Source organism: Xyrauchen texanus, chromosome 2 (genome assembly GCF_025860055.1).
Source record: "Xyrauchen texanus isolate HMW12.3.18 chromosome 2, RBS_HiC_50CHRs, whole genome shotgun sequence".
Classification (NCBI taxonomy): Eukaryota; Metazoa; Chordata; class Actinopteri; order Cypriniformes; family Catostomidae; genus Xyrauchen; species Xyrauchen texanus.
This window is the reverse complement of record NC_068277.1, coordinates 40719062-40740342: the sequence shown is the minus strand read 5'-3', so window position 1 is coordinate 40740342 and position 21281 is coordinate 40719062. Positions and strand designations below refer to the sequence as shown.

General features: G+C 36.6%; 2 protein-coding genes across 2 annotated transcripts in view; one reads left to right on the top strand and one right to left on the bottom strand.

The window, feature by feature from the left end:
- vps35 (VPS35 retromer complex component) overlaps window positions 1-11432 on the top strand; it is a 36365-nt gene extending 24933 nt beyond the window's left edge. The window contains exons 14-17 of the mRNA XM_052149055.1: window positions 3464-3643; window positions 3867-4106; window positions 7570-7713; window positions 9748-11432. Coding sequence (XP_052005015.1) covers window positions 3464-3643; window positions 3867-4106; window positions 7570-7713; window positions 9748-9927 — 744 coding nt within the window. The 3' untranslated portion in view covers window positions 9928-11432. The remainder of the gene's footprint in view (window positions 1-3463; window positions 3644-3866; window positions 4107-7569; window positions 7714-9747) is intronic.
- A 953-nt stretch (window positions 11433-12385) lies between these two features.
- hrh3 (histamine receptor H3) lies at window positions 12386-20621 on the bottom strand. The gene is made up of 3 exons (XM_052149124.1): window positions 20276-20621; window positions 20017-20183; window positions 12386-13437 (listed from the first exon to the last, which is right to left on the bottom strand). The coding sequence occupies exons 1-3, from the start codon at window positions 20610-20612 to the stop codon at window positions 12523-12525; spliced, it is 1419 nt and encodes a 472-aa protein (XP_052005084.1). The 5' UTR covers window positions 20613-20621; the 3' UTR covers window positions 12386-12522.
- Between the last annotated feature and the right edge of the window lie 660 nt (window positions 20622-21281).

Sequence of the window (21281 nt, the reverse complement as noted above, 5' to 3'; positions counted from 1 at the left end):
GAATCATGTTGAAAGTGCCCTTGTTATAGGAGATTATTTTGTAAGGAACTTGGAAATAGAGTCTATAGCCACTATTGTTAAATGTATTTCGGGGGCTTAGGCATCTGATATCCGATAAAAATTGTATTCATGTTGGCACTAACGATGTCCACCTTCGCCAGTCAGAGATCACTAGAGATAATGTTAATGAGGTGTGTGAACTTGCAAAAACAATGTCAGACACTGTAATGTCCTCTGGCCCCCTCCCTGATCATCGTGGTGATGAGGTTTATAATAGATTAGTGTCACTGAATGGCTGGATGTATGAGTGGTGTCTGGAGAATAGCATAGGATTTAGAAGTTTTTGGGGTAGACCTGACCTTCTAAAGAGAGACAGACTACATCGCTCCAGGAAAGGTGCCTCTCTTCTCTCTAATATTTTCTCATAGGCTCATTGTCTTAATAGTGATCGTATTTTAATAACTGGGGCCCAGGTGAGGAAGCAGACACACTGGTGTATCCGAATGTCTGCTAGCTGCCTTGAGACGTCACTTAGGTCACATAAACTACAACATATAGAGACTGTATCACCTAGATATCATATTGAGATTGTGTCTGTTCCCAAACACAAACCCCTCACTAAATCATTTAGGAAAATTTTTATTTTGGTCAAACTTGTTGAAAACAAAATAATTTAAGATAAACATCATATAAAGCTAGGGCTACTAAACATCTCTTTCAACCAAAGCACTAATTGTAAATGAAATAATTACAGTTCATAGATTGGATGGGCTCTGTTTGACTAAATCCTGGTTTAAAGTACTTTTGCACTTGCTACAGTATATAGATCACCCGGGCCATATTTTGATTTCCTTGGTGAATTTGCAAATTTTTTATCAGATCTAGTAGTTACTGTAGATAGAGCTTTAATTGTTGGTGACTTCAACATTCACATAGATAATGAAAATTACACATTTGGATTAGAATCTTTCGATATTCTCAACTCTCTTGGAGGCAGCATATTTTAGCAAACTCATAGAAAATAACCACAACAATCCTAGGTGTTTATTCAGTACAGTGGCTAAATTGGTTAGGAACAAAGCCTCGACTGAACCAGATATTCCTTCGCAGCACAATAATAATGACTTCATTAATGTTTTTACTGATGAAATAGAAATCATCAGAAGTAAAATTGGAATTATGCAGTTAACTGTCACAGCACCTGAGAAAACAGTCTCATAATTTTCCTCATGAGCAACTTCAATCCTTCGCTGTCATAGGTCATGAAGAGCTAACAAAACTAATTAAAAAAATCAAAAGTCAAACATGTATGTTAGATACAATATCAACTAAGCTCTTAAAAGAGGTGTTCCCTGTAATCTCAGAACCTCTTCTTAATATTATTAAGCTATCCACGCTATCCTTAGGGCATGTCCCAAGAAACTTTAAAATGGCAGTTATTATACCGCTTATTAAGAAGCCTGATCCTGGAGATTTTGCTAATTATAAACCAATTTCAAATCTACCATTTATGTCGAAATACTAGAAAAAGTATTGTCCTCCCAACTACATTAATTTCTACAGAGAAATATATGAACAATTTCAGTCAGGATTTAGGCCTCATCACAGTACAGAGACTGCACTTATCAGAGTTACAAATGACATGCTCTTATCATCTGATCGCGGCTGCTTTTCTCTTCTAGTGGTTTTAGATCTTAGTGCTGCATTTGACACCATAGATCACGACATTCTCTTGAATAGGCTGGAGAATTATGTTGCCTTTTGTGGACTTGCATGGTTTAGGTCCTATTTAACAGACCGCTACCACTTTATATGTTTAAACAAGGAATTGTCAAATCAAACAAAAGTTAAGTATGGAGTGCCACAGGGATCAGTTTAAGGGCCTCTGCCTTTCTCCTTATATATGATTCCCCTATGAGATATTATCAGGAACCATGGAATAAGTTTCCACTGTTATGCCAATGATACCCAACTTTATATTTCTTCTAAACCCAACAAAATTTCACAATTCTCCAAATTAGTGTATATCAATGAAATCAAAGATTGGATGGCCAGAAATGTCCCTCTACTCAATTCCGACAAAACAGAGGTACTAATTAATGTACCAAAAACCTCTAAATAAGACATTAAAATATAATTTGACTCTTGATGGATGTACTGTTACGTCCTGGCCTGTTCCTAGAATATCAAAATCCACAAAAGTAGGTAGATTCTTTTCCTATTTGGTTCCTAAACAATGTAATAGTCTCCTTAATACCGTTCGGGACATAGACACACTCACATTCATCAACTCACAATTAGGCTGCTTTAGTTAGGTCTGCCATAACCAGAAACATTTCTCAGAAACATTTCTAATAATCTATAATTCTGCAATAAATTGAGTGGCATCTACGCTAATATCAGTCAATTTGTTTACATGTGTTATGTTAGGCTATTTGTTTTCATTTGATTCATATCCCGAGGTTACCAGAGCCGGCCAGATCCAGCTCCGTTCCTGCTTGGTGTCGGACTCCACTGCTACGTGTTGCTGAGTGGTGATGACAAACTACAGCTGGTACTAGATAGACATCACTTCAGATTTTATGATGGACTTTAGAGGATGAACTGATGCCAACTCCAATTATAAGAAATCGGATACTTCATATACTTCGGATACCTCCCTGAACCTTGGACTTAAAATGGACCTCACCGAACCTCACCAAAATTACCTGCCAGTTGAACTGCAATGCACCTCATTGATCTCTCCCTATATCACCTTTGTCTGTTGATGGACTACACTCTTGAAAAAGAAGATTATCAGATTATGATTATCAGTTCATTGTCAACAAAAACCTTCATCAGCCAACTAACAAAGGACAATGCATCTATGTGAACATCTGCAGCTAATCCAGGATGGACTTCAAAGACATTAGTCATTAATCTTACAGGTCATGAAAACAAATTTAAACACTGGACCTTAACACTTAATTTACAAATTTTAAACCATGACTTGCGCTGCAAAAAATAACTAATATTGACAGTATATTCATGTTGTTTAGCCAGAGAGGAACTGGCCCCACAGTGAGTCTGGTTTCTCCCAAGGTTATTTTTCTCCATTAACCAACATCTTATGGAGTTTTTGTTCCTTGCCACAGTCGCCTTCGGCTTGCTCACTGCGCGGTTCTAAATACAATTATTATTTAATTATTTATTTTTATACTCCATTTACAATTATATTTAATCAAACTACACAATGATCACTCTAAGACTTTATAGATATAACAGTTTTATTTTCTGCTAAAGCATGATTTTCTGTAAAGTTGCTTTGAAATGATGTGTGTTGTGAAAAGTGCTATACAAATAAAAATGACTGACTGACTGATTTGCACAGCCGTCATCTGTCATATTTTCACACTTACTCAAATGCACTCACATGTGAATCACAGTTTATTATAAAAGAGATGTCAATCTTTATCTTCCACAGGATGATAAATGGGAAAAGAAATGTCAGAAGATTTTCTCATTCGCCCATCAGACCATCAGCGCTCTGATCAAAGCAGAGCTGGCTGAGTTACCCTTGAGGCTCTTTCTCCAGGGGGCTCTAGCAGCTGGAGAGATTGGCTTTGAGAACCATGAAACCATTGCCTATGAGTTCATGTCTCAGGTAGAAAAGCATTTTGATTACATGCCAGATAGGTCTCTATCGAGATGTCTAATGTGTGTGAATTCTTAATTTGTTTCTTTAATATTTTTTACTTTTCATAATACAATAATAGCCTGAGAGGAAGAATAGATGAGAAAATAATTACTTTGTAATGTCTCATTCTTGCACGAAAACATTTGTTCTGGAAAGGTGCTATTTCATTTGTGTGTTTGTGTGTCTCAAGGCTTTCTCACTGTATGAGGATGAGATTAGCGACTCAAAGGCTCAGCTGGCCGCCATAACCCTTATCATTGGCACGTTTGAGCGTACACGGTGCTTCAGCGAAGAGAACCACGAGCCCCTGCGTACTCAGTGTGCGCTTGCTGCTTCAAAACTGCTGAAAAAACCTGACCAGTGTCGTGCTGTCAGTATCTGTGCCCACCTCTTCTGGTCTGGACGCAACACTGACAAGGGCGGAGAAGAGGTCAGTACACATTTTAAGAAGGGCCAATGTGAAATATCGAATTAGACTAGTTGTTCCTGTGTGGCTGTGAATCAGAATGACCTTAAGTTGTAATTGGATTGCAGATTACATAGGTTTCAGTGAATAGTCTTGAACAAAGTATGAATGATGTCACCTTAACCATGATTTGGCAAATGTAGTTTTTTCAATTTTTTTTTTATCTTGGGGATGTATTCATGTCTTTTAGTGAGTACGGTTACAACAATGTTGACGTTTAAGTCAGACAAAAGAGCTCATTCTCTTATAAATGATTTTCATTTCGATTTGGGCCAATCATCATGTTCGTGTCTTCATGTTTGTGGAAGCATGTCATTTTAAAATTTAAAAACGTCTCTACCTGTGTTATCTCTGTATCATAGGCATTTTGGAAATGAAATGTGCCATTTTAGAAAGAGACTCTGAACATAATTTCTGAAGCTTAAAGCATTTATATAGCGATTATCATTTAAAAGATGCTTTGGGTGAAAGATGCTCTTCTGAGTCATTTGTATTGAAGGAGTTTCTCTGTGTTGTCTAGATTTTTTTATTTTAACATTTAAGAATGTTTTATGTTAAACTGCATATTTCTACTTACCTTAGCTGTGACTAGAGCTGGGCTTATATAACATTATAAGTGATTTTATATTATGGTAACATATGTATCACATGTATCAACATGTATCACATATTTATCAAACAGTTACAGTATGTGCGTCATGTGGCTAATTTATTAGCCCAAATCAATTAAATTATTCAAAAACACATAAAAAAGCGCAATTCACACAAAACAGTTACTTGAATACACCTCTTCTATGATTTTTTTCTTTATTCAGTTTCTTAGTTAATTTGTACATTCTGACTTTTAGTTTTTGGGGGGGGGTCTTTATTTTTTATAGGACAGTAGAGTTTGACTGGAAAGTAGGGTTGAGAGGGGGGGGTTGGATCAGGATATGACCCAGGTCGTACTCGAAACTGTGTCCCCGTGATTAAAGAGCTCCTATATGTCCTGAGCACCGCAGCACAGCCCACTGCACATATTGAAAAATCAATAAAGAAACTAAAAACAGAAATTCTTAAAAAAAGAAATGTTGGCATGAGTAATGCAGAATATTCTTTTATTAATATTTTGTGAAATAAACAGTTGAACAATTGTATTTTAAAATAAGATTCATATTTGAAAAACTTTTTGTCATGTGGTGTAACCAACATGTTGACAAAAACCATATAATAAAGATGACCACTTTAACCCTCAAGACTGTTTTAACAAAATATCTGATATTTTGACTTTATTTTTATGAAAAGAAACTTGATGTGTTTTTTTAAACTAGATTTTAAAATATATCTATTTTTATACCTTTTTTTTTACCTCAAACAACCGTATTTGTAAATTACCCATGTATCAATTGTTTATTTATTAAATACCCATATGGTAATGCCTGTTTTTGTATAGATAAAACTATTTTACCCCATTGAGCAATAATTATGTGCAATACACAGCTTAGTCTTTTTATATTATCCAACATATCCACTTCTGCCATCACATTCCCTTGCATTAATTATTGCTCAATGGGGTAAAATAGTTTTATCTGTTCATGAGATGGATATCCTGAGGGGAAAAAACTGTTCCTGTCCCTGACAGTTCTGGTGCTCAGTGCTCGTTGGCCAGAAGGAAACAATTCAAAGAGGTAGTGGGCTGGGTGAGTGGGGTCCAGAGGGATTTTACAGCCTTTTTCCTCATTCTGGAAGTGTACAGTTCTTGAAGGAGGGGGGCAACCAATAATCCTCTCAGCAGTCCGAACTGTCCTCTGTAGTCTTCTGATATCCAATTTTGTAGCTGAACCCAACCAGACAGTTATTGAAGTGCAGAGGACAGATTAAATGACTGCTGAGTAGAACTGTTTCAGCAGCCTCAAAAACACTCCAATCAATGCAGTCAAAACTATTTTGTAATTCCAGCTCTGCTTCATTGGTCCTTAATACAGGTTTAGCAGATTTTAGTTTCTGTGTGTACGTTGGAAGAAGATGAACCAGGCAATGATCATAGAGTCCTAAAGCTGCTCTAGGGACAGCGTGATATGCATCCTTTATTGTTGTGTAGCAATGATCCAGTATTTTCCTGTCTCTGGTTGGGCATGTAATGTGCTGTTTGTATGTGGGCAGTTCACATGAGTGGTTTACTTTGTTAAAATCCCAAAGAATAATAATAGGTGAATCTGGGTATTGTTAAATAGTTCTGGCATCAGTGCAACTTCATGTTATGCATTATACAAATTATAAACAAAAGACTGAAACAGATAATATTAAAATCTAATTGGATGAGCCACATTTTGAGCCTTATAAATAGTCATGATATGCATACATTTGATCGTGCATCAGTTGAATTCTCCATTATGTGGCAAGTTGTGACCTTGCTCTGCAACTTCAAATAACTAAACTCAGCTTTGGGTTGTGCCTACAGAACCCCTTAATAGCATGTAGTGTGGGGCAATCTTTTGTGTTTAGAAGATGAAGTGCATAATAACTGACATTAGCCGCCATTTCACTGTCTCTGACATTCGCATACAATGGTTGTATTTCTCGTTATGCCAATTTGTTAGCAATGGATTTTACTGAGATCCAAGTATCCATATTTATATTAAACTGTTCATATCATGTAAACACACAACAAAGTTGGCACACTTGCTTCCAAATCAATTTAATGAGCTCACCAAGAGACTAAGACTTGATTCATCAGACATCAATATATAACTGAAATATATCCAAATTAATTGGAATTGAAATTGGAATGGATTCGTAATCAAATCAAATTATGATATCGTGATGTATCACAGTATATTGAATCATGACGTGTATTGCCATATGTATTGTGTGGTGTCAGGCGATACCAGCCCTAGATGTGATTTTAAATAGGTTTTGCATGTGCCGCAATAAATGTACACAATTAATCACACATTTATTGTCATTAAAAAATCCTTTTGTGAAATATTTGCAATGTAAATGATTATTTATGACTTATATTTATAATGTCCAATATACAGAAATGGCAGGCATTTAGAATAAAGTTTAGGACAAAATCAGTTGATTTTTCTCACTTGGCACTCAAAGTTTTGCATGAATACATCACATAAAATATGAGAGAATTCCACATCTGCAGATGGTCAGAACTCCACACAGTTTTCTTTTAGTTAGGATCAATAGAGATTGTTGTTGTGAACCATAAATGCATGTGGAGAGATATGCTGTTTTCCTTTTCTCGACTACAGAGCATGGTCTAGGGAGGTGTGTGTTGCCTAACAACAAGGCTTCCAATCCAATTCTTAACCCCATACACTGAAGCACACAGAGCTTGCTTCAGTGATTTCGCCAAGATGAAATGATATCATTTTGGCAGTTCACTGTAATCTCAAGTGAAACCTCTTTGAATGTGTTTTTCTGCTGTTGTCAGATCCGTGATGGGAGAAGAGTGATGGAATGCTTGAAGAAGGCTCTGAAGATCGCCAACCAGTGCATGGACCCGTCCTTGCAAGTTCAACTCTTCATTGAGATCCTCAACAGATACATCTGCTTCTATGAGCGAGAGAATGATGCGGTATGACCCGAGATGATCTTTTACCCCTCATTCTCCTTCACTCTATTCACCTCTTGCTGTACATTAACCTGTGTTCTTTGCTCTGTCACTCCTCTGATCTCTCTTCTCGTCTCTCACTCATTCGCACTCTCGGTTCCACAGTTTTGTCTGGCATAGGCAGGACTAGATTATACATAAATCATACTCCTCGTTGAGGAAGCATTTGTATAAATTTTCAATTTGGGGAGATTGAGTCAGGACTTGCTTGAGCACATCAGGGGCACAGGGTACATTCGTGTGCTTCCGGGCTAAGATGAATCACAAGCCCACATGCACACAGAGAAACCCAAGATCTGTCATCTTACTCTCATTACAGAGGTCGTGCTTGACATTTGCGGTGTATCCAAGGACAAGGACCTCTATGTATGGAAATAAATAGAACAAAACAAAAACAAATTCTTGCACTGCATTTCCATAATTTCTATCCATGTGTGACCTGTCATTATCGGACCATTATAAATAGGGTATTATTTATTAAATAGTGTCTTTTTCCAATCATCTTTCTTAATTGCTTTCTGTCTCTCTGGTCCTATTTACACCTGATTATATGATCCGTCTCAGGCATCCTGATTCTGAAATCTTGGTTGACAGCACAAAACATTATTTTGACTTCTCAGTAACAATCTGGGTTACAGTGAGGCACTTACAATGGAAATGACTGGCCAATCTGTAAACATTAAAACACTTGGACAGATTCACTAAGAATAAATTGCGCCTGTTAAAATTGATGTTTTTTGGCATGCACTAACTGCACTCGATTCACTAAAGGAATTGTGCAGATCAGGCAACGGCGCAAACGCTCCCCCAAAATCGTTGTTGAATGCAATTTTCACATGCAATTCTGATCTTGTGGTCCGATTCTGAGCGCAAAATAGCCGAGGATGCCGCAGACCACCGTATCTAGCCCACCCTTCCTGGACTGAACAGCATCACTTTGATCCAGACACCTGGATCTTCTCTTAAACATGCAGAATGTGCACTTCTGGATATATGCCAGATTATAACACTCTTCAGCATCATTTGGTGAGTATTTGATTAATTACTGCTGAAGTGATCGGTTGAAAATGTACACAAACATCTCTTTTAACTAAAATAATTTTTTCTGCCTACTTTTATTTGGCTGTAATAGCACAATGTAAATTGTGAGTTTTGTGAATGAAGGCTTTAATGAGCCTAATTTACATAGAAAGGAGGCGTGTTTGCACAGAAAGGGACGACAATGACTTCATTTAAATATTGAAGACGCAGCGCAATTTCAGCACCGATTGCACCCACTAAACGTGATTTGCAGGTGGTTAATGAATACGACGCAGATATTTGCGCTGAAATACCATGCGCAAAAGTGCCTCAACTGTTAAGTGAATCTGCCCCTCACAGTTTCAGAAGTAAAACCACAAGACCGGTGTTAACATGATTTTATTATGATAAAATTGCTTACTAAACTTTTTTGTGTAAAGTTATAGCCAATTTTACAACTTCATTGCCATTACAATATTATGCTCAAATAATACATAAGTTTTAACTGAAGAATTAATAAAAGTGATTTTATAAAATTGTAAACTTCACATTTCTACCTTTAAACCCTCCAATTTAGACCCCATTCACTTCCATTGTAAGTGCCTTGTTGTAACCCAGATATTTGCTTTTTCTTAAAGAAGGGACGAGACAAATGCTGTCAATTTAGCTTTACTTGTATTGAATCCGGATTATGTGCTTTTATACTGGTACGCTACTAAAATAACTGAGAATTGTGCTCGAAATGTCACGTTTGCGCTTGGATTCAAGTGTAATATGAAGAAACACTGATTTTGTTTCCTTTTTGTTTTCAATTTATCATAATGCAGGAACACACTGACGTGGTGAAATCAGAGACCCTCCCTTGAAAATCTTAACGCAAGTCTTAATACGAATTGTAATACCAGGTGTAAACGGGGCCCCTGGAAGTAATTTAAAGCCAGTATCTGACAACATGTTAATATCTGTTTTTTTTTATAGGTGACGGTTCAAGTCCTGAATCAGCTGATCCAGAAGATCCGTGAGGATCTCCCAAACCTGGAGGCCAGCGAGGAGACAGAGCAGATTAACAAACACTTCCACAATTCACTGGAGCACCTGCGCCTGCAGAGAGAGTCACCCGAGTCTGAGGGACCTGCTTACGAGGGACTGGTGCTGTAGGAGCCTCACGTCTACATTTATATTTGTGTACACACATATAGAGAGAGATATGTATATGCCCACTTGTGCGCACCAGGGGATTCCAGCCAGGGGACAAATAAAGTCAGACCCACTCATTCCTCTTACTGCTCATACTTTCTCTTGATTTCTTCCTCTGCCTGTCTGTCTTCTCTCAGATCTTGTGAGGAGTTTCCATGTAAATTCTCTAGAGAACAGTGTATGCATTGCACTTACTTTGCGCTTTCTTCAGATTGCCATTCCCTTTTCATGCCATGCTCTACAGAATTGAGTTAAAATAATAAAGAATTAATTAAAAAATAAATTTTAGTGTTGCTTCACAACTACCCTGCCTCGCAGGCCAAACAGGAGAAAAAGTCAGAGCTTAATTGAGCCATGCGTTGTAACGGTCTTTGTTCAGAGGACCTACGATTAAATCTACTTTTTTTTTTCAGCATTATTATTTGAAATACCGTGCCGAGTTAAGAGACATTTGTATAACTAATGAATTGTCTTGTTTCTCACTTCTCTCTCTATTTGTTTCAAACATGCCTTCTTTACTGTATGGCAGACACTTTGGTGGAGTGTTAACTAATACATGGAATGGGTGAACATGTGTATAGACTCTGTTAATGAATGAGTAGCTGTGGGGCTGTGAATCTAAATGTCAGAAACCTTGTTATTTGAACCACTTCTTGCATCTTGGATATTTTTTTTTATTATTATTATGATCCTCCCCCTCCCTTCATATATTGTATGTATAATCTAATTGTAAATCAGTTCAAACAAAATCTCATTGATTTCATGACATTTGCACAAATAAAATATGATATTAACCCCACGTCTGTAGAATTATTATTATTATTAATTATGGTATTAAACATACATTTAGCACTGAATGCTGAAATGGTCTGTTATTATAGAGATTTTGGTATATAGCGCTATTTCTTATTTACACAAGTCATGTTTATAATATTTGATACATGATTTTCTAAAGCCTTTACATCAACATGATGAATAATTTACAGAAAATCCTGTTGTATGCAATGTACTAGATGTCTACTGCCTTCTGGTAAAGTTTCTGTGCTCTTCTGAAAGCAGAAGACCATGTAATAATATTTTCAAAATGGCCACCTCTGTACTGTGATGCGCATGTCTTTTTGCTGTGAAATTTCTGCTGATTTTGAATAAAAGTAACAATATTTATATTGTTACTGATATTTCAAAATGAGTATTTACTTGGTTATAAGTTTGGTTAAACAGGCTTTTGAGGTATATCTCTCAATCATTCTATTCATGTCTATTACTATTAAAAACACAGAGCTTTGAAAACGCATACATATACTGTATTTTTTATCAGATATATTTAAAGTGGGAACTGATATTTATATGTATACTGTATGTAGCCTAACCTGATCTGTCATTCTAAAGATCTCATTGTTTTACATTACAAGCTATTATGTCATCTACCTATAACCACCTGAGACCCAGCTAAATAAAATAAAAAAAAACTGCTTTTGCAATTTTCTTTTTTTTAAAGGTCAATATAGTGTTTGGTGCAAAAAAGCATATGATCATTTTTGTCTACTTTAACTTTTTGTTTGGATGTGCTGAATTGTAATGTCATACATATCTACATATTTCTATAGACCAAGGAGAGGAATTTGTCATAGCAAAAAATCTGATGTCTCTGAAAAGCTCTTAAGATACCCCAAGATGTATAACTGTGGCATACAGTAAATGTATGGGCTAAGAAACACTCAAATAACAATAGTTCTATATACAATGAATTGCTGTCTCAGAAGGATAATATCCTTTAAAGCCTGATGTTTCAAATATTATACAGAAAATAAAAAATCCCATATTCAAAATGTTTTTCTACAAGTTCAAAAAACATCTCCATTGAAAAATATTTGTATTTTCTGACTATTATTTCATATGTCTGGCTTAATAGGATTAAGAGTGTGTCCATTGGTTTTCTGACTCATTTGTCTTTTCATTTCAACCAAGCTGCTCACTGCATTGAAGATCTTATTAGAGTTAATTTGCTATTATCTGAAATAATCTGGTATAATTTAAGCAATGAGTCACGTTTCTCCATATTTCGTCTTTTCCCCAATTGATAGGAGAACTACAGCCTTCTCCTGCAAATGCTGTACATCTGATATTTAGAATCAATATACAATTAAAACGAACAGCAGATTCTGTGATCATCTTAGAGCATTCTCACTGCAGACTGGTATGAAAAGGTATAACAATCCATAATGACCACAGTATCACCAATACTTTATTTTCACATCATCTGAATTAAACATAAATTACCACGGCAAACATGGCAATGCATCTAAAGACACTTCCAGGTATTTGTACATAATAAATGAAACATCTATAACGTCACTAGTGGCTTGAACAAAATCTAATTTAAAAGAAATATATCTATGCCATTGCTTCATACAAAAATGTGAGACTCTGAATAAGTACATAAAAAGCATGGTTCAAACAATATAAGCAAAGCAAATGATTAGAGTTCCTGTGCAAGCACATTATAAAAGTCTTGCCCCATTTGAAATTATTTGAATCCATTTTTAGTAAAGAAGTTTAGTACTTCTGGTCCATGTTCTGAGGTTGTATTTTTGTCTTGGTTGGACACAGTAGTTTGCTGAAGGCTCTTTTAAAGCTGCTGTGACACAGAGGATACAAGACTGGATTGATAGATGAATTGATCCACAGCAGCCAAAACGAGATCTCATAAAGGTAGTGCTGGACACACTGACCATGACATGCTGCCCGAATGATCATCAATAGGGTGTAGGGTGCCCAACAAAGCCCAAATACACAAACTATCACAGCTAGAGACTTTGCAACTTTTTTATCTCTAGATAGGCGAAAGCGGCTGGCCAGACTGCCAACCATATCTGGACGGTGTCTATGTGATCCGGACGAGTGATCCACGTAATGAAACTGCGCCTCGGTAGATGTCAGGAGCCTGTCTCCAACCTGCAGAGGAGGCAGGTCCGCAATTGTGCTGTCTCTTCGTTTAGTCTGTCTGCCATTGCCAAACTCGGTGGTGGACACCTTTGCTGTCGAAGCTAACTGGCAACACCGAGACCTGGAGTGTAACACTCTAACCCCACTTTCCTCGACAGGCCTTACATAAAACACACGCTGCACATCACCAGCTCCAAGCGGCCTCATCTTAAAACTCCTGAGTCGAATATAAGATGGCTGTTCTTCCCTCACAGCACATCTGTTGCGTATGTTTATGTAAATGCTGAGATTAAAATATGTGACACTTATAAAAGGAGTGAAGAACTCAACAGCAGAGGCAGTCATAAGAAAATACCAGTTGAAATAGAACTCGGCATAGCACTCTCCATCTGGCACTATGCTTCCTCCAGCGATGTGTTCCCAAATGATAATAGCTGGACCATAAAGAAGAAAAGCTGCCAGCCACACGTAGAGCATCTTCAAAACAGCCTCCCTAGTGATCCCTTTTTGGCAGTGGTAACTCACCTGAAACATAGATTACTAATTGAATTAATATGCATTATATATAGGATGCCCTGCGATGGACTGGCGACCTGTCCAGGGTGTCCCCCGCCTTTCGCCCAATGTTAGCTGGGATAGGCTCCAGCCCCCCGCGACCCTGTACACAGGATAAGTGGTTGACGATGGATGGATGGATATATATAGGATTTAGATAGAAGCCATACAAATGTAACTGTAGAAGTCCCAAGTCATGTCCTCTTTTCCCTACCAACAGAAATTATAAAATATTATTATAATAGGATGTCACAGTGCACTCATTTCAGAGGCAGAAGCAGTGGTTTCTTTGTTCATCACTGTACTGGGATGTAAATAAATGCTGATGCATGATAGTTAAATATGAAATTGAACATGACATTTGCCTACACAGTTATTTTTGCACCCGCTGTGTCTGTCTAAATAATTATGCCTGTACATGTAATGGTATATAATAACATATCTAAGTTGTAATGATTCACCTTTTTATGACCAGTTGAGGAAAAATATAAGCACTGCATATGTTAACCAGAATAGGGATGGCTCTGATGCCTGTAATTATCAAAAGGTGGATTTTTTAATTGCAGCCTACCAATTATTTCCACAAATATTCTAATATTGTGGTCTTGTTGTTTACAGTTACAATTTACTGTTATAATGTACTAAATTGTATTTATTTGTGTGGAAAGGCATATAGGTTTTAAAAATGCATCGCCTATAATTGACAAATTCAATATTATCTCATTGTAACTGTTGTGACCGTACAGTACTCAACTATGTTACTGTAGTGACTGCCCTGTGCTAATTGTAATAACTGTACTTTGCTAATCTCTGTTATTGAAATAAATGCACTTTTCTTATCTCTGTGTTACTGCAATAACTGTACAGTGCTAATCTCTGTGTTATTGCAATAAATGTACTGTGCTAATCTCTGTATTATTGTAATAACTGTGCAGTGCTAATCTCTGTGTTATTGCAATAAATGTACAGTGCTTATCTCTGTATTATTGTAATAACTGTACAGTGCTAATCTCTGTGTTACTACAATAACTCTACTGTGCAATTCTCTGTTATTGTAATAACTATTGTGCTAATCTCTGTGATATTGTAATAACTGTACAGTGCTAATATCTGTTATTGTAGTAACTGTAGAGTGCTAGTCTCTGTGTTATTACAATAACTGTACATTGTTAATCCCTGTGTTGTTGCAATAACTGTAATGTGCTTATCCCTGTTATTGCAATAATTGCACTGTGATAATCTCTGTGTTATTGTAATAACTGTACAGTGCTAATCGCTGTGTTACTACAATAACTCTACTGTGCAATTCTCTGTTATTGTAATAACTATTGTGCTAATCTCTGTGATATTGTAATAAATGTAGAGTGCTAGTCTCTGTGTTATTACAATAACTGTACATTGCTAATCCCTGTGTTGTTGCAATAACTGTAATGTGCTAATCTCTGTGTTACTGCAATAACTGTAGCATGCTAGTCTCTGTGTTATTACAATAACTGTACATTGCTAATCCCTGTGTTGTTGTAATAACTGCAATGTGCTAATCTCTGTGTTATTGCAATAACTGTACAGTGCTAATCTCTGTGTTACTACAATAACTGTACTGTGCAATTCTCTGTTATTGTAATAACTATTGTGCTAATATCTGTGATATTGTAATAACTGTACAGTGCTAATCTCTGTGTTACTGCAATAACTGTACAGTGCTAATCTCTGTGTTATTGAAATAACGGTATTTTGCTTATCTCTGTTATTATAATAAATGTACATGGCTAATCTCTGTATTATTGCAATAACTGTACAGTGCTAATCTCTGTGTTACTACAATAACTGAACTGTGCTAATCTCTGTGTTATTGTAATAACTGTACAGTGCTTATCTCTGTGTTATTGCAATAACTTTACAGTGCTAATCTCTGTGTTACTAAAATAACTTTACAGAATTACAACAACACAGAGATTAGCAGCACTGTAAAGTACTAATCTATGTGTAATTGCAATAACTGCACTGTACTATTCACTGTTATTGTAATAACTGTAAAGTACTAATCTCTGTGTTACTGCAATAACTGTACAGTGCTGCTAATCTCTGTGATATTGTAATAACTGTACAGTGCTAATATCTGTTATTGTAGTAACTGTAGAGTGCTAATCTCTGTGTTATTGAAATAACTGTACTTTGCTAATCTCGGTGTTATTGCAATAACTCGACTGTGCAATTCTCTGTTATTGTAATAACTACTGTGCTAATCTCTGTGATATTGTAAAAACTGCACAGTGCTAATATCTGTTATTGTAGTAACTGTAGAGTGCTAGTCTCTGTGTTGTTGCAATAACTGTAATGTGCTAATCTCTGTGTTATTGCAATAACTGTAGAGTGCTAGTCTCTGTGTTGTTGCAATAACTGTAATGTGCTAATCTCTGTGTTATTGCAATAACTGTACTGTGCAATTCTCTGTTATTGCAATAACTTTACAGTGCTGTACAGTGCTAATCTCAGTGTTACTACAATAATTTTACAGTATTACAACAACACAGAGATTAGCAGCACTGTAAAGTACTAATCTATGTGTTATTGCAATAACTGCACTGTACTATTCACTGTTATTGTAATAACTGTAATGTGCTAATCTCTGTGTTATTGCAATAACTGTACTGTGCAATTCTCTGTTATTGCAATAACTTTACAGTGCTGTACAGTGCTAATCTCAGTGTTACTACAATAATTTTACAGTATTACAACAACACAGAGATTAGCAGCACTGTAAAGTACTAATCTATGTGTAATTGCAATAACTGCACTGTACTATTCACTGTTATTGTAATAACTGTAAAGTACTAATCTCTGTGTTATTGCAATAACTGTACTGTAGTATTCTCTGTGTTGTTGTAAAAACTGCACTGTACTAATCTCTTTTATTGCAATAACTATACTGTGCTAATCTGTGTTATTGTAATAATTGTACTGTGTTCATCTCTGTGGTTCTGTAACTTTAGTTTACTGTGCTCATCTGTTGTTGCACACAAGTAATTATTGGGTAAAAAGGGGCATAACCAAACAAATATTTTTAATATAAGTGGTGGTTCAAACTGTTTAAATTCTGATTCTCCAAAAAAGACTTTGACAAATTATGATCTTTTCAAAAGGGGTTTTCGCCAAAATCTTTTAAAGGAATATTCTATGTTCAAAACAAGTTTAGCTCAATAGACACTGTGAGACACTTACAATGGAAGTGAATGGGGTCAAACCATAAATGTTAAAATACTCATTGTTTCAAAAGTATAACCACAAGACATAAACAATATGTGTGTTAACATGATTTAAGTGTGAAAAAATTGCTCACAAATCTTTTCTGTGTAAAGTTATATAAAATGTGTACAAATTTGTTGGCATGACGACACAACGCTTTAAACCCTAAAATGTTATTTAAAATTGTTGTTATTTTAAGTATACTTCTCAGCAGCATCGTAGCTTTTCCAATGCTAAACAAATGTTCAATGCACGCATCAAATTCAAGGCTTTGACTCTGTCTTTCAGGACAGCCAATGGAACTGCACCCTCTTACTTCAATTAACTTCTTCGGGTCTATACTTCAACTCGCTCTATGCGGTCAATGAATGAGCAGCGCATGGGGCCTGAGTAGCTCAGCGAGTATTGACGCTGATTACCACCCCTGGAGTCGTGAGTTCAAATTCAGCAAGGTCTCCTAAGCAACCAAATTGGCCCAGTTGCTAGGGAGGGTAGAGTCACATGGGGTAACCTCCTCATTCAATGGGGCGCGTGGTAAGTTGTGTGTGGATCGCAGAGAGTAGCATGAGCCTCCAAATGCTGGAAGTCTCCGTGGAATGAGCCACGTGATAAGATGCGTGGATTGACTGTCTCAGAAGTGGAGGCAACTGAGACTTGTCCTCCGCTGCCCGGGCTGAGGTGAGTAACCACGCCACCACGAGGACCTACTTAGTAGTGGGAATTTGACATTCCAAATTTGGGATAAAAAAAATGAATTAAATAAAAATTAATGAGCGGCGCATGTTGGTCCCATCACAAAGAGGCTCAAAGTCTATTTCACGATCGTTCACTTTCTCTGCTCCTCTGTAGTGGAATAAACTTCCAACCTTCACACGATCTTCTGTTACCTTCTCAACATTCAAGAACCAGCTAAAAACACATCTGTTCCACAAGCACTTAACATCCCACACTAATTGCACTTACGAATGCACTTAACCTGCACTTAATGTACAGAAGAAGAAAAAATCCTGTCTCTCTTTCTTCTGTGCTAGTATCTTTATTACTCCAGCCACTGAGAACTTGGCAGTCCTATACTGCAGATGTTGTTAAACTTTGTGTGACAAATTACTTGCTATGTGTCTCATTTTTAAGTTGCTTTGGATAAAGCCTCTGCTAAATGACTAAATGTAAAATGTCTAAATGTTTTATTGATTTACATGGGTCCATTGGCATCAAAGCTTTGTGTCTTGTTCGCGAGTGTCTATGTGTGCTTATGTGTGTGTTAGGGTTGCAGCGGTATTCCGGTTTCACTGTATACCATGGTATGAAAATTGACGGTTATCATACCATGTACATTTGCTTATCCACGGTATTGAGAACAAAAATGCAACCGGACAGAGAATCTCACCTGCGCGTGCGCATCTCCTTTCCACCTCGGACTGCCTGTCAGGTCTATTCGGACTGGGTCACAGACAGTGTGGAAAGAACAATGCCACGGTTCTCTCATAGAAGATATTTCGGCAGCTGCCCAAGTGATCGACTATGTAGGACTGATAGTGAGACTTTTCTAGTTCAAAGTGTTATGGAGAAAGTCAAGTCAAACCTATCAAACAGTAGGTAGCTCTGACATGCCAAACAGCACTGAGGATCAAAAGAGCAACACTGTGGCAATTGTTTTTTTAATTATACATCATCACCTTTACAAAATTGTTTCACAATTTTACATGAGCAAAATTTACTGTTATATTTTGACAAAATGTGTATAGTTTCTTATGAAATAATCTAAAAGTAGAATCTATTAGACCTCATTTTTATATCAACAGTGGCATTTGTAGTTAAAGTTTCAAGATGTGTTTCAGCTAGTACTTATTTTTTCATAAATACTATAATTTATTATTATTATTATTATTTGATTATTTATATATGTTGACGTCAACAACAAAAATAATGTCACTTGATGCATGTCCTTGTACTGGAAAACCATGAACAAAACTATGCAACATAAAAGGAAATGCGACCCAGGATACATTAAATACAGGTTATGTTTAATCTATGGCAGGTCGACACTTGATGTCCAATGTAAAATCTGTCCTGAAGCAAAACCAGTTGAGAACCAGTGAGTTAACATAACACCTGCTGTATATGTTAACTGTTAATAATAATAGGACATTACTTTAAAAGCTCACACAGCTGAAGTTATTATTCATTTAGTAATTCATTTATATACTAACATGTACACTAACATGCTTTAGTTATATAACATTATAGTTTAGTTATACATTTAGTTATATAATTATAGTTACATGCTATTTTTTTATCATGTTTATAATTTTATTTATACATTTATTATTATAATTCTGTTATCTAATTTATTTATTTACTTTCAAAATGGAGACTTTTTTTTACACATACTTACATAAAAAAAAAAAAGTTTCAAATATAATAAAGCATTTGTTCAACCAAAAAAATTATAATAATTGGGTAATACCATATACTGTGACATTTTCTGAGACGGTTATCATACCGTGAACATGTCATACTGTTGCAACCCTAGTGTGGTATGTAGCCTACGTGTGTCTGTGGGTGAGAGCAAAAGAGAGAGAGGGGGGGGGTGGGGGGTGGGGGGTACTTTCCACAGATATTAAAAATGATTCTGGACAATATAGAAACTGATCAAGTCACGGGGTTGATGAGCTTGATGTTCACATCAAGGCTCTGTATGTTTCTCACGAGTCTCTATGTGCGAGTGTGGGTGAGAGTGAGAAAGAGAGCGTGAGCGTGCTTTCCACAGAAATTGAAATAAATGTAGGATATAATAGAAACTGTTTGTCATTAATATCCGATGTATTTAACCAATTTCTTTGTTTAATTTTGATATTTTGCTATGGTAGACTGTACAGCTCTATGAAAAATGTTGCGGTCAAGACATGGAACTACTTCATAGCTGTGCTTTTACTGAAAAATAATTGCACACCTTAGAACGTCCGTCAACCAATCAGAATCAAGCATTCAAAGGACCTCTGGTATAAAGCTAAAAAAAAAAATACAAGATTTACGTTTTAACAGAAGAATTAATTTGTGCATTTTATAAAATTATACGCTTCACAGTTCTGCATCAAAACCCTTCCATTGTAAGTGCCTCAATGTAACTTCAATTTATTTATTTTTTAGATAAGGAGGGACAAGGCGAAATTATTTTTGTGGTAATAAACAGTGTGTCTTAAATGCTGTCGATTGAGCTTAACTTGTATTGAACCCGGAATATTCCTTTAAGTCTTAAATAATGTATGAACAGCACAGTTGGTGATTTTGCTTTGCACTCACCGCTTTAGTGACTGATTGAAACCTGTCGAAACTGATGAGCACGATGTTGAACACTGAGGCGGTGCACAACATATAATCCACCACTAGCCACAGTTTACACAGACCTCTGCCCAGTCTCCACTCACCCGTCAGGACATATGGGATATACACGGGGATACAAAACCCACCTGAAAACCCATTCAAAACACACAGACCATTAAACAACACTACAGTTAATAATACTAACACTGAGAAACAAACCGTCATCAACAACACTTACCGACAAGAAAGTCAGCAATGGCCAAATTTAAAAAGAAAAAGTTGCCTTGTGTACGTAAACTTTTCTCAACCACAAAAGCTAAAATGACAAGCGCGTTCCCGAGAACCGTGGCGAACACCAGCAGCGTCATGAGCACAGTCAGGAATATAGAGGTGGACGAAGAAAACTGGCCATACTGTGCGCGCCGGTTACCAAATGTGTCCAAGTCACCGACTGGCGTCCCATTTTCTCTCTCCAACACGGTCCAGTTGGACGACTGAGGATTTCCTGATTTCCACATTAATGAAACAGCTGTAGGTATCCCTGGAGTGTGTGCGACGGAAAATAAAGACTGCATGGTGTTGCTGCTGATCTCCTCCGTCAACAAACCTCTGGTATAAAGCTAAATACTATGCATGATAGTCGCCGCCGCGCCATACGCGCGCGCTCTGACAGCTCCTCGATCACAGCTCGGCGAGTGGCGGTCGGTCACAGGTTTTTATAGCACCGAGGAACCGCGCGTTCATTGGCTGATTATACAGTGCTGTTTGGTCTGATGTCCATGATGACTGGGATAGAAGTGTATAGTATTCCCGGTCACAAAATGTATCAAGATTTAGAAGAAAAAAAAAAAAAAAAAATATATATATATATATATATATATATTATTGAATATTGATGGAGCAATACAATTTGTGTAAAAAGAAACAATAACGGAAGGAGGCTTTGATCAAAAATTTACTAACAACAATAATACAAAAAACAGGTGCCGTCTATAATTACACTATAATGTGGGGATACCCAACATTTGCGGGTAAAAGCCCCAGTGGTTTTAGTGATTATGGTGTAAATATAGGGGCAATAGTTAATGGGCAAAATTTGTCAACTAAGGCAAATACATTTGAGATAGCAAGATGCATTTTTGGGTTACAAATTAAGATAATTCTTATTCAAATTAACCCCTTCAGAAAAGGGTTAAACAGTTTCTGTTAATTTCAATCACTTTTGGTGTTTCATTACATCTCAA

Coding starts and splice junctions, on each gene's coding strand:
- hrh3 (XM_052149124.1), bottom strand. CDS start 20,612: ATGCAGTCTTTATTTTCCGTCGCACACACTCCAGGGATACCTACAGCT. Junction 20,184..20,275: donor CATTGCTGACTTTCTTGTCG/GTAAGTGTTGTT, acceptor ATGGGTTTTCAG/GTGGGTTTTGTATCCCCGTG. Junction 13,438..20,016: donor TTCAATCAGTCACTAAAGCG/GTGAGTGCAAAG, acceptor TCTATGTTTCAG/GTGAGTTACCACTGCCAAAA.